At 35.5% G+C, this 14720-nt stretch overlaps 1 protein-coding gene across 2 annotated transcripts in view; it reads right to left on the reverse strand.

Moving 5' to 3' along the window:
• Positions 1-1597: 1597 nt before the first annotated feature.
• Positions 1598-14720, reverse strand: part of MTDH (metadherin) — a 38068-nt gene continuing 24945 nt past the window's right edge. For both annotated transcript variants that reach the window (XM_075743662.1, XM_075743661.1), the window contains exons 9-13: positions 13269-13393; positions 12603-12722; positions 10006-10125; positions 6116-6272; positions 1598-4492 (exon numbers count right to left, since the gene is read on the reverse strand). In XM_075743662.1, the coding sequence (XP_075599777.1) occupies positions 4422-4492; positions 6116-6272; positions 10006-10125; positions 12603-12722; positions 13269-13393 (593 nt within the window). In that variant the 3' untranslated portion in view covers positions 1598-4421. The remainder of the gene's footprint in view (positions 4493-6115; positions 6273-10005; positions 10126-12602; positions 12723-13268; positions 13394-14720) is intronic.

Raw genomic sequence — 14720 nt, forward strand, 5'->3', positions numbered from 1 at the left:
CCTTAGAAAGACGTTGCCTTGTTTCTAGTAACCAGGGGGTTGTAAACAAACTTCCAACAATGGCAACTATGAGAAAACTAATTCTGTAGTAATTTCAGACATGACTGCAGGTATTTTTTACGTACAATGGCTGCATATTCTAAGGGTGAAAATGCAAGACACACCTCTCCAGTCCAGCATGCCTCTTCAAGAGACACATTAAAGCCTGGCTGTGCCAGAGTGAGCGAGTCCGAGTTACGGTATCGCATCAGGGAGGAGTAACCTCCCATCCGGAGCTTCACCTGCGGACGTAGGTCAAGGCACGACTGTTAGCTACATAGATAAGGATGGTCAAGGACACAGCAGAGCCATGAAAAACTAGCTGTGGCAGCCTCAGTCAGAACGGCCTCTGAAAACAAAGCTCTCTGTAACAAAGTATTTGGTCTGTACTTCATCGGGTATTTGAAAAGGAATCGCTTAACTCCAAGTCAGAGCCCGCTGAACAACCAAGTGGAAACATTGTGTGTATAGAAGACTTGCTATCTGAGAAAACACAGAACCGTCTCAAAACTAGTCCGTTTTATGAGTTCACTGTGGCGATCTGTTTCTGCGTGGTCCATGGCTTGCCCTCTGCCACAGACTGAATTAAAAATACTGAGCCAAGCTACAAGGTCACTTGATGCTACAATTAGGATAGAAAATATACTTGTTTGAGTTGCAGATGTTCCTCAGCATGTTTTTTTAAGAGCATTGTATGAAACTCTGAAACCAGTAGTTTCATGTTAAAAGAGTTCAAAATGCAATTTGCCTTTCCAGAATACACCAAAATTAAAGACATCACAGTTCCAGTAAACAAACTGATTTTCAGTGAACCAGAAACCTTCAGCTTGGTACATCTAACTAGATATTTAAAAGAACAGAAGTTCAGTAGTTTCATAAACTGAAGGGACCCAATGTGGAACCAAGACAATATTAGTAAGTCAACCCAGTTTCAAACAGGAACAGTCATACAAGTTCTCCCGCTTCGCTCCCAAAAATCCATCCCATCTAACAATGGTTCTGTTACTCCCGCAGGGAGTAAGATCCATGGTGATACCGCAGTACTTTCAGGTTGAGGACTACTGGCCACACAGCCCTCCCTGGTCCTTCCCCCCACCCAGATTGACTCAACTGATGCTCTTAGTTCTTAAATGAAGCAATTAACTTGGAATTTTAACAGTAAAATAGTTTTAGCAGTATCTTTTAAGTAGTAATTCCAATTTTTAGGGTTTTTTCTTCCATTTACAGCATAACAATGAAAAGATCTTTCAGTAATGGCCTTGAAATTGAAACTTCACTGGTACTCAGCAGGCACCAGAAGGAGACTCACAGGTACAAGCGGCTGCAAGGAGACTTGCATTTTTTTAAAAAACTGAAATCTTGACTGGCAATCAACTTCAGTCATTTAAAGGCAAAACAACTATGATCAAGAACAGCTGAAAGTCTGCTTAAACCATGTATTCTGATGTCTGCACTTTTCCAAAGCCGTACTCACAGGATAATCCCATGGCTAGGAACTATTAATAAGGCAGTTTCCAATGAGATACAATTCGGTTACAACACAACAGTACTAGAAGTATTTCTATAAAGTTTGAAATGTTTTTAATATGTACATTCTTTCTTAGTAAATATTAAAGGAGTGCTTTTCTCTTGCACTTTTTTCTTTAGACTTCTAAAAGGGCATCAGAAATACAGTTTTCACCCCCCTCCAAACCAATGCACAGTTGTTACCTTCATAACAAACACATGAGCTCTGTACACCTTTCCCTCCCCACAAAAGAAATAAAAATATGCCATGACTATCCAATTACACATCATCACAACAAGTTTAAATTACGCATACAAATAATTCCAGAGTATTTAGAAAAACCCAACATATTGGATTTATGAAACCATTCCATGCATTCAACAACAACAAAAAAAAAAAGAAAAAAGAAAAGAAAAAATGATTAAGTTTCTTTAAATGGTGTTTTCTCTTTCTATCCAAGTACCAAAGTCTGGATTCAGTGTATCATTAAGACTAACCACTGCTTGAGTCAGAAACATGACAGTACATAGAGCAGTTTCTATTTATAGACAATATGCTATACAGTTACTACCTCTTTAACGAATGTCAAATAAAGCAAGTTTTGCCTTCTAAGATGTTGAAACTGCACATTAAGAAAATAGTAAGAGGTGGTGCTAAACAGGTAACAACATTTTGAAAGGAAGGCTATGTATTTATATGATCCTGCTTAGTAGTAGCAGCTAATTAGCAGGGTTCCTATGTTAGTTACTTTGTTTCTTTTTTCCAGAATGACCAGCTATTCAAGAGCTAGAGCTTACTAACCCAGAAATATTGCCAATTATATCTTCAAGGAGGAAAAAAAGAATTTATGCAGTGAAAGCCCTTGGGGGCAGTGTCTCTCATTACATAAAATCTTAGTATTTTCTACAAAAGAGGCTTGTAGCACAACACACAGATTGGACACACATATTTTGGACATACATTACAAATCTGAATTCAAAGGGTATTCTTTTTAACCTTTACTATGAAGACAAGTAAAATCATACTATTATTTACATGCAAAGGACTCTGCATGATTTTGTAATGTCCTGTTTTTGTGTTTGCCTTAAGATACTCCTTGAAAAGCTTGTACTTCAGTTCTAAATTTATTTTACATGAATCTTGACAGGTATCAGTCTCAGACTTTCCTCCCTCCCAGTAAATAAATCAATACTGTCAATATACTCAATTTATTTTAACAAATCAATTTAGTGTCACATGTTCCTGATATACAGGGGTTAATACCTGTGCAAGTTAGTATTCATTTATTAGGAAAGCTCTCCATTAGCAAGGTACATTTTCAGTACAATTAAAACCAGCTTGCTGCATTAACTGTTCTCGCCTTGCAATACTGTTGAACTGCAGTCAACTAGAGTAAGAGTACAAGATTGTTGATCAGTACCATGTGTTACAGCTGTTAACAATTCTGTTTGTGCCACAAAACCAGAAGTCAATCATTTAAAAAAAAAAATTCTTGGCTCTTTAACTGAATTTACAAGGTGACGCTAATTATCATCCTTATCAAATAAATTTTTGTAAAGGCTATTTACAGTGTACATGGCTGAGCATGCACCTTACAGACACAAACACATCTGCCAGTTTGATACCATGTAATTACACAGTGCCTGAAAGTGACAACACATCTTAAACACCATTTTAATTAACAGTTCCAAGCAGGAAATGGTCTTTATTTTAGAACTGCTATGCTTGCATGAATTTTTATTTTTTTTATATAAAAAAAAGCTAACTCCTGTCCAGAAGTCTAGACACATTCTACATACTACAGGTTAAGGCAGTAAAAAAATGTGTTCCTGATAACTGGTCTTGACAATGTCAATTAAAGCTGTCTGAAGCCACTCCAGTTCTCCAACAGATCTTTGAAATCCCAAATAATTTGCAAGTGAAAAAAGTTCGCTTTGCTTTCTTCAGAGTTTCAGTAATAGAGAACAGAATTGGGTATGGCAGAACAGAATTGGGGACGGCAAGTTAAAAAGTGCTAAGGGAAGGGAAGGTTTAATTTCAATTTATTCCGTAAGTTTAAAACTTGAAAGGATACAGTTTTAGATAGGAGTCTGAATCAAGCAAGAACTGTAGGGAATGAAGGAGAAAACCAATTGTATGCACATTACTGCATTCTTAAAAATATACTGTTATCTTCAACAATTCAAGTAAGGTAATAGACATTATCAAAAATAACTTCATGAACCATACTCAAGTTTCAAATCACATTCTCAAACTTTTAACCCAAAGCAGTTTTATTGTGTTAACTTCATATAATAAACCGTGAAGGTCTGACTGTACAAATGGTTAATGATTTGCACTTGTGATTCCTGTAATAGCTAGCATACTTGCTAACCAACTTACTGTAAAGATATGGCAGATTATGTATTTAATCAAAGCACTTTGATTTAGGCATGAAACAAATTCAAATGGTTGACATTCTGTGCTCCTAATGCATCACTCATAAGAGAGGCAAGAAACACCCACTATTGTACAGACAATTATTTTTACAGAAAACCCTTCCTTGAAGTTAATCTTTTATCCGCAGCTGTAGATGAGAGTATAATCTGTTGTAAACAGGGCACTGTGTTGTAAAACCAGTTTTTTTAGTTAAGATCTCTCTCCAAAGTTGGAAAAACAGACTCTTCAGAATGTCTTTCAAATGTAGCATGTTCTGTATGCTATATCATAAAGTTACCTTCCTTTGATTCCTTTTTAAAGATGTTTGTGTTCACAGCAGTTCTGTTTTAAAAATTGTTTTAAATTTATATAAAATTCTGTACATGTTCACAAATTATTGCATAAACAGCATAATCTTCATGACAGTATTCAGCAACACATGTCCATCTCAGGAAGTTCACGTTTCCCTTCTTGCTTTTTTCTTCTTTTTAACTTGTTTGGGAGATTCCCAGCTTTCTTCAGACTTTGCTAAAAACAAAACATTAACTACAGTGTTAGGACTGAGAGAGTTTACAGAGTTGACTTGCAAAATACTGACAGCACACTCGATATTACTATGAAGTAATTCAGAACAATCAACTGGCATGACTTCTGAAGGAGAGTTATATTTACCTGCTCTCCCAAATAGTCCAATTTGAAGTGCATCTAAACTGACCTTTGCTAATTTCAACCTACTTTTTTTACACCACAAAGAGTGATACACAACAAATGTAATTTTGTAAATGTATTATTTACAGTAGGGTCATTATTATTTTTTGGCTAACTGGAAATAACGTACGTGTACACCACTGACATTAATTGCTCACTTTTGTCACATTACACTGTTTTTAACCACTGTATATAACTGACATGCCAGAAGAGTATTTTTAAAAATAATGAGCTACATAAAGACATGGTTACATGGAATCCATAATCAAATAAAGAGCACTATGTTATTTTATTAAAACAGACTGCCTTAAAACATGCTGGCTGCCAAAAGTGGTAAATCAGGTAAAATATTTTACATGCTGAACATAAGAGATGTTTTTTCATTTGCTGGGGCATGAACGAGTCAAAAAACCTTTGTATTTTAGAACCAAAACAAAAAGTTGTAAGTTGACACACGGACTTGAAAGATTCTGTTGTTTAATATATTCAAAACCAAGAAGCCAATTAGTTGAGCTGAATGAGACTAATATTATGAAATCATCTAGTTTCTTCTGTAGTCATTAAAAACTGGTTTATTACTTCAACACTTAGCCAGGAACTTCTTATGTAATGTCAGTATTTATTAATCTCATTAAAAAGTCTAATTCAAACAACTTTTTTTTTTTTTTTTTTAAAATCAATGCCTATCACATCCTGCTTCCCTTCTGATTTTTCTGTCTTACTGGGCAAATACTTCAGTACAAGCACTTTTGCCGAGTACAACAGAGGATATGTTTGACATCTCTGGGGCACAGCATATTTTTAAAAAGCAATGTATCTGATTGTTCAGCCTGATGTATGTAGCTGTTAGGCTACAACAAAAATAAGTGCATCACCCAATACCTTTCTACTCCCATACTAGCAACTGTTTTCCTCTGTGATTACTACATTTCACGGAAACATATAAAAAAAAAAGACATTCATGAGCTAAGTTGAGAAGTCAAAAAAAACCCCAGTAGGGTGAAAACTCAGCTGCTTGTATTTTTTTCCAAATTTCCGCTAGCTAAACATCCTGTCAACTGCTACGTTAGTATCCATCTGCTCCACTGAAGGCTCGCAAGCAGGCCTTTGAAACAGTGTTGGCAGAACTACTTAGTCACAGTACGGAGCTCCAGTCCTGATGGCGAAGAGTTCGTCCAAATATCTGTTAAGGACTGGACAAGGCCAACAGACATTTTCAGTTATTCAAGCATACGAAGACAGTTTTTCCTCACAGTGAAAGCATTTGTCAAAGTACTTCAACGAAAGCTAAACCATGGCAAGACATGTAAACGAAATACATAAGTACCTGACAAGGCACTCCAACCCCAAACTTCAGGGCAAAGCACTCTGACTAGATACGCTCTATGGGAAAAAAAATGCACCCTGAATTCAGAGGAATGAATTGTACTGAGAGATACTTACTCTGTGGAGGAGGCACACTGTTTTGCTTAATATTGGTACTAGAAACATCTGTCTCTTGCAGCATCTGTGGCACTTGGGAAGCGATCTTGTCAGAATCGCTCTCTGATACAATTACAGATGGCTCAGTAGAAACAGCAAGCGAAGGAGCCTCCTCAGGCTATTTGAAAAAAACAGAAAAAAGTTTCCAAAAGTTTAAGTCATACAACAGTGAAACACTCTTACACAGTGTTATTTTGGCAGTATACTTAGCAGCTGCCGGAAAGATAGCATTGAAAAATTAAGCTAATATTAAAATCTTTCTAAGTTTTAAATCAAGGCTGTGAGATATGACTGCCATCTAGTGCCAAAACTTTTAGTTGCATCCAAGCAAAGATGAATCATACAAATGAATTCTTAAAATACAAGGCGTGCAAAGAGAGAACAATCTAAAAATCACTAAGATCCTAAAAAGATTCTAGAATACATATTCAGAAGAGATGCAATTCAAATGTTTATAATATTTAGAAAGCATTTGCAGTCATTCGTATCAATTGTTCAAAACACTCTGTATGCTTATATTAGAATAACAGATATTTGTGAGAGCAGTCAGAAAAGTGTTTCAGTGGAAACTACTGTAGGAATAATGCCAAGTAAATTGGAAAATACTAGGAGTATTATTATCTGGTCTATTTGGAAGGTTCCCACTACAGAGACAGGATGTAACTGTAGTTAACTGTGTAGCACTTACTGGAATTACAGTAAACCAGAAGTCAAAATGCAAAAAAAAAAGACATTCCAATAAGAAAGAACATAAAAAAACCATGATCCTACAGCAGGTGACCTAATGACTAAAGGCTTCAAAGAAAAGTGTATTAGAAAACAGTGCCTCAGTCAAGCAATAAACCCCAAACTTTAGGATGTTATTAAGAAGTCATGGTTGTAGTTGTGCCACAACAGCCAGGACGTGGAACTATCACAACACCACAGCGAAGTCCACATCCAGGCCTTGATATGGATGTACACAGATCCTACATTACAGTCACCAGTTTCTCCTGTTTCCATCACTGTAATGTAAGTGTCTCAATTTAGTCAAAACATACAAAAGAGCAAAAAATCTTTTTTTTTTTTTAACTTTTCTTTTTAATCATATCATACTAAGTAAGAACTTAAACAGCTTTAAAAAATCCCAACACATGAATTTAGAAGGTAGCAGTTCTCTAAATTTATTCAGTTTTATGAACAGAGGAGTTTGCTGTGCCCTTACACATCAACTGAAACAAATTTTTTAATACCTATAATTGCAATAATTCTCTTAATCTACTGAAAGCATGGTGAACTCTAACAAAATGGATACGGCCTCTAAAACAGAAGGATGGCTTAAAGCTCCTAATTGTGCAAGGTAATTGATTCAGGTCACTGGTGTCATAGTTTTGTTAGGATCAAGTCACTCTTCACCTGCTAGTAAAGCAACTCAGTATTTAAATGGCATACAGCTGTCTCAGGCTGACTAACAAACATGTTGCAGCTTGAACATTAAAGCATGCAGGGTTACTGCAAATGTAACTATACAGGTACATACAGCATTGTCTGGACATTTTTCCAAATACCATGCTTCTGTCTGAATTTTGGATGAGGGTAAGTAAATACTGATACCAAACATTAAGAACTGGGAACTACTCTTTGCTAAGATTTTCTGTTAACAAATCAGTTGAGAAAGGAAACCTGAAACAATGAATAAAGCCCATTTGATAATATAGTTATATGCATAATTCTACAATTTACTGATGAAGTAGTGACTTGTGAAACTGTTACAAATGAAGGATTCCCATAAGATATCTCTTCTTTAAAACCTCTGCCTGCTGAGAAAATGCCCAAGGTTTCCATGCAGCCCCATGTATCATACGGGAAAAATACCATCACCAGATAAAAACCAGAAGTGTACAACATTCAGCTGTTTCTAGTCTTTATGAGAATATCCAGGATAACAACTTATTTGTACTTTAATATTCATTTATTGTTCCTCATATTTGGTTCTCATTTTTTGGAGCATTTGCTCAAGACTACATTACCTACCTTGGAAACTTAAGTCACTCATTTCACAAATCAGGCAGACTGTTTCTAAAATTTTTTGGAACAGCCAATTCAAACAACATCAGAAGGCATCTTTGCATGTGTGAAATTACAATAAAGCCAAATCTGATGGCAAGGAGACTTGATAAAGACTCACAGACCATCTGCATTGTCAGATACAACAATTCACAAATTGTCCTTTATCAAGTCCAACTAACTTCCAGGGAATGTTGTTAATAATAGTTTTGTTTGTCCCCACACCAAGATAATACGGGCTATGTCTTGTTTCACAAAATCGTCATTAACACAGCTATACATAGGCACATATATGAACAGATTGAATTTAAGGCTCAAGAGTAACAGGAGCACTCAAGTATCCACAAAACAGTGCACAGCATAGGTGTCATCAGAGCTGATGCCATCAAATCACCTAGGAAGTAGGGTATGGTTTTAAAGTCTACTGAAACTGGGCTGATATTTTGGCAGTGCTGACACCTTGGAGAAAAAAAATAAAGTATCTAACTGCAGATCAAAAGAATCATTACATGTAGCTGAAAACTACTTAAGTCAATTTAGATTTCTAAACAGCAAAAGCTAGTCTTTTGCAATGCACCAGTACACCTCTTTGTAGATGTCAAAAAACTTACCTTGATGTCACAATCCAAACATGAGTTTTCTGTCTACACATTTTCAACTATGGCCTCCAACACAAAATGATGTCTTTGCTTTCAAGTTTTTCAAAAACCACACACTGCCAGGAATAAAGCCACTTGCACATATAGGCAGATGTCTGTTTCTTTGGATACAAGTTAAAAACCCCACAAAACCCAACTTTGCACTAGTCAGATAGAATAGGTAGCTGTTGATAACCTTGAATAAGGGTTGAACTGAACCTAAACTAAATAATTAAAGTAAAAGCGGTACTTTGACATAGGGTATTTTGAATAAGCTAAAAGTACGTCTGAATGTGCTTTTCAAGACACATGTTCTCAATAAACACCTTCTGTACCTTTTCTTAGGTGACCTGCAGCCTCTTGTAAAAGATTCCATCCTAATATTTTTCACTTGAATCTTAAAACCTTGTTATCTTTACAAAACAAATGCTTAGCAGTTAAGAAGTAAAACTCAATATTCTGACAGATATTCTGTTGGACCAAACTGCTCCCTCAGTGGTATTGTTCCCTCTTTATGGAACACAAAACCAATACCACCAGACATATTAAATACTTTACTTCTTCCTACAATGCGATGCTTGTAGGCTAACAGTAGCTAAAAAAGCTGCTAGCTGGAGAAAAATTAAAGAGAATTTGTATTCTCTAGAATATTTGTTTCAACTGTGAGCTGAAGCAAACAGTCAGTTCATGAATTAGGTAAAATTAAAACTTTTCTTATTCAGTCATTAACATTTAAGCTCAGCACAGCCATTAAAAAAATCAAATTTAGACTGCATTTAAGTCAGAATATAAGTTAGTAACACTTCATTCTGTTGCAATGAAACAGTAAAATATGCTATTAGTCTCGTGCTCAGACCTATTACTTCACAGGTTTTCAAGATTTCAAAGTTTTACACTATTGCTTGAATATTCAAACAAGAAAATAACTTGACAGTCATAAAGTGACTGCTGATTTAGACGATACTGCTCTTCAGAGCAGACATCCTTTTTAAAACTCACAACTGACGTGTATCTAAAATTCAACCTCTTCATCACTTTTATATTCATAAACTTCTAGCCTTAAGCAGTATTCTTCCTGTAACCTTACCTATATAAATTAATGTTTCAGTGGACATTGAGCACTTCCAAATCAGAAATTGTAATATAAACCCAATTTTGTATCCCTACCTTAGCTGGTTCACTAGTACTTATGGTCTTCAGAGAAAAAGCTATTTCCTGCTGTGGTTGAACTTTTGAGGTATCCTCCTGAAATTCCTCTCCAGCTTCTCTGTCCAGTTCTTCAGTGTCCTACAAAAGGGAGGGCAGGGGGTTGGGAGGGGAATTAAAAAAAAAAAAAAAGACCCTGTGTTTACTGTAAAGTTCTCACTCTTCTTACCTGCACATCATTTTTTTTTGCACAATCAGCTTCTGTAACTAAGAAAATCTATCTAAAAAAAATTAAAGTAGCGGGCTAATATTAGCCCATGCTAACACTCAAAATTTATATAAAATAATATAAAAATACCCACAGAACCCAATAAAGCCCAGAAAGCAGTTCCCTTCATGTAATTTACTAACAAAAATCCCAATCTCTGAATGAACTGCACTTTACACTCCTGCAAAATTATAAAGATGTGAAATTAAACTGAAGTTACTCTAAAAACTTTGCAAAAGTGTCACAGTAAGACTCCACTGCTCTCAATTCTGTGCTTTGTTTCAAGTAAAGTGACTTAAATGCATATTAACCTCTACAGTTTTCTATCATACATTAGGCTTTAATAATATTTTTGCAACCTAATTTAGTCTATCATGCCTGTAAAACAAACCTCTCAGTACAGAAACTGAAAATATATCCAAAGTATCTGAGAGTCTCAACCTTTACTCCTTAACCACTCTAAAGGTGGAAGGTTTTCATTTTCCATGAGGACTTAGACACATTTGTTTATAGCACCAGAAGAATCCTGTGGTGGTGAACAGTAAATGTAACACAGGTCCCTGGTTTTAAGCTGGAAGTACCTTCCTGAAACATTGTTACTTCACTAATTTCCCCTGTAACCTTGTGAAAATGCAGTCACAGTTGATTCCGGACAGGAAAGAGTTGCTTTACATCTAGCTCTGAAGGTAGCTTCCACTGCCTTGACAAACACTGAAGTCAATAAATATGAGTGTGAACACTTAAGTGTAATCAATGAGAAAGATGATGCTGATTAAGTGAACACGTTCAGTTTTCAGAGGATAAACGTACAAATTGTAAGTGAGTTTGAAGCAGGACTGGCAAGTTAAATTACTGAACTGCTGTAACAACAGTAACTTATCTGATATATTAGCAGCTCTGTCTGCTCCTATCAAGCAACATCCCCCAATTTTCCATAAAAATTTAAGAGAAATTCTCATCTTTAAACTGATGATCTCATAGACTGAAGGATTGAAAGAAAAAGTAACAAAATCTGAATGGTTGGAAATCAATGGATAGAATAAATTAATCTAATTATGTTAATATGGACAGTAGGATTCCATTGGACATATACAATTTAAAAGGCAGCTTACAGGCAACGGGAAAAAAAATAATTTCAGAATGCATTCACTGACCTTAAGATCCATGCAAGACATCCACAAACACCCGTTAACCGTAACCTATTAATCTTGACTTACACTTAAAAAGTCATTGCAGATACCAGAACACGACAGAATTCAATTACAAAAAAACCTGCAGTTCTAATACCCTGTTTGAACTTGCCTCAAAGGAAACACTGCAAATTGACACAAGCATCCGCCTCCACATAGACAACTTTAAACGAATTCTATACAATAGGAACTTAATTTTTTTTAAAATTGTTTTAACAAAATCTCAGACTGAAAACATGATAATCACAAAAAGCAAATCCAAACCAAGAGTGACTGAAATTAATGCTTTCCCCCTCTCTCCAATTCACCTAGTCAGATTCAACTGAGCATTTAACATTTTGTGAAGAATGTAGATTATGAATGGCTGTCACTATAAGCACAAGCAAGACGTATTGTGAGCATGAACTATTAAAAGATTTTTCCTATTAGGAAAGTACTTGTTTTTATCTATTCAAACATGATTCAATTGCCAAGTGAAGTGCAATCTGCTCTTGCTATTTTTACAACAAATCTGTTTCACTATAACTCATCAAAAGCTATTTAAGTAACACAGAAAACTCCAACAATCCTCTGTTCGCAAATACTATCTCTCTCATTCAAATCTGACTCCCAGAGTAGCTCCACCTCCTGAGTTCGGCGAGTTGATACTATTTCACATAAATCAAGCTACAACAGTACTTCAGAAAACCACTACACACTCATAGAATTGTACTTTAAGTTAGCCTAAGAGAAAACTTGAGTTTCTCTCATTCTCCTAGTTAGCTATGTCCATCAAGGCAGCTGTCTTTCCAAGGACAGGAGAAGGCTTCCCATGCAGAGGAAAGTTCCTTCTGGGAAGCATCCCTACAATAAAGAATCCTGATTTGATAAAAAAATAAGTAATTCAGGATAAATACTTTCCACATATTTCATGCTTTCCATAAATCCAGCAAAACTACATTATATTCACAAGTCAAACATGGAATCATTCAAATTAAAGGAAATACTAGTAAGAGAAGATTAACTTTAACTCGAGAGACAACAGTAGACAATCCAATGCCATAAGGAAATGAATTGCCCCCAAACGATTTTTGCTTCAGACACTAATATACAAAAATAGGGTGATTTTGTGAATTCCTCACAAATTGCCTTTCAGACTATCCAGATTTTGTTCCATTTACCTGTGCAGGAGAGTTAGCCTCTTCACCCTGCTTCTTCTTTTTCTTCTTCTTTTTCTTGGATTTGCCACTTGTAGAACTCTGAAGAATTGGCTCTGCTTTTTCTCTTTCATTATCCGAAGCCTTCATATGGGAATATAAAGTATTTTGGATTTAAGATGAAACATGCCTTCTATAGACTAAACACAAATTAATAGCTATAAGGAATTTAATTGCATATAAAAATATAAATGAACACAATCTTATCTTTTCAGTTCATTCCAGGTCATGGAAGACCACATTCTTTACATACTATCAGGTAATACATGTGCAGGATTTTGGAATGGAAAAGGCAACAGAGCACCATGTACTGGCAGCACGGAAATGCTGTTTTTCATACAGACAATTAAATATTGTTAAGAAGTATTTATGAAAACATATCTAAATCCTCACTTAGTCTACAATAATAAGGTAATCCTTATGGTGAGACAGTAAGATTTGACTTGGTGCTAGTTTTCTCTACAACATTCAGCATTTTTGTTCTCTGTGTACACATCAAATACAATTATGCTACACTTATCAGTGTAAAAAAGATGAGAGACTACCTTTATCATCACCCTTAAGTAACTTTAAGAAATGGCAGTGGTAAGGGCAAAGTCTTGGAGCTAAGGAGAAAATATCACCTTTTACCTTCTGAACATCAGATATCTCTTCAGGCTGAGGAACAGAAGCAACTTTTTCTTCATCCACCCAGTTTCCCCACTCTTCTGCTGGTGCATTCCAATCAGAGCTGGGATCAGCTGAAGAAAGTCCATCTACAAAGATTAAAAAGATTTTCAGGAACATCTCCTTACTTTACAGGTGCTCTTTGACAGTTTAAAAAGGAAAACAAACATAGGCATAAAACTACTTCTTGATATCAAGATAGAAATATATCCTGTATTTCTGAAAAAATTTAAAGATTTTAATGATAGGTGGCAGACACGTTCTGAGTAAGACTTGGTTCTCTTGGAAAGCAAAAAGCTAGCTAGACGCAATTGCTTTCGCATACTTTTCTATGTGAAGAAGGACAAGTTTAAGTTGTCCTTGATCTTGAACCTTTGTCCTAGTTTGTGAAAAAATTAAGATGAATTGTAACACTGATCAATCTTACTTTAGTAAGAATCCTTTACAAGTGGTCCTGTGCAACCTGCTCTAGGTGAACCTGCTTTAGCAGGACCATTGGACTAGATGATCCCCTGAGGTCCCTTCCAACCTCAACCATTCTGTGATATATCTAAAACTGTAAACCTTACTGAGTCAAAAGTCATGTTCTAACACTGCCATTTTTAAATAATCTTACTTTTTCTAAGACTCTGAGACCCTACTCCATTTTGCTATCCTTCATTTATGGTGGCACATATTTACACTGTTACACAGGAACGACAGATTTAAAGGGTCAGTTATAAAAAATTAAAAATATCTGAAGGGAAAAACTAAGCCTTAGATTGTCTATTCAGTAGAAAGTTATAGCAAGCTGATTTTAAAACAGAACACCTTGTAAAAGATCATCTTTCATTTCACATCTATATTAACATAAATATTTCTCACCCTCAGTCTACGCCAAATTGAAGGAGAAGAGGCCAACTTGCTCTGCCAACTACAGTGAGACTCAGTTTAAACATTTGAAAATTAAGTCAAAACGAAAAGCAGTAATAAACCCAATTAAATTTACTGGCAAGCATTATGAAACCAAAAATACACTAAGAGATCTTAAGATCACTTCTAGTACTTTTCCACTTCTTGCTTTCATATAAAAATATTACCTTAACTACACTTACTTTACACTAAAATTTACTGATTTGAAAAAACAGTTACTGCCCCACATAAAACTTTATGGTTTATATACTGCTCACTCACTAGTTGCTTAAAGGAAAAATCCATTCTTTTTTTATTAATAATAAAAATTAGTAGTATTTGTACATACAGTTAATTTCTTTGTCCTGAACCTGATAAAGCTGTAAGGTGTATCTGTCTATCACATTGGCCTAAACTTCCATTATTTCCCCACTTCTACTAGTGTACATGAGTTGACATCTATGACCAAATTACTCTATTAACAGAAGCTATAGCCTGGTAGAATTGAGGACTGCATCAATCCAT

Source organism: Balearica regulorum, chromosome 2 (assembly GCF_011004875.1).
Source record: "Balearica regulorum gibbericeps isolate bBalReg1 chromosome 2, bBalReg1.pri, whole genome shotgun sequence".
NCBI classification, from domain to species: Eukaryota; Metazoa; Chordata; class Aves; order Gruiformes; family Gruidae; genus Balearica; species Balearica regulorum.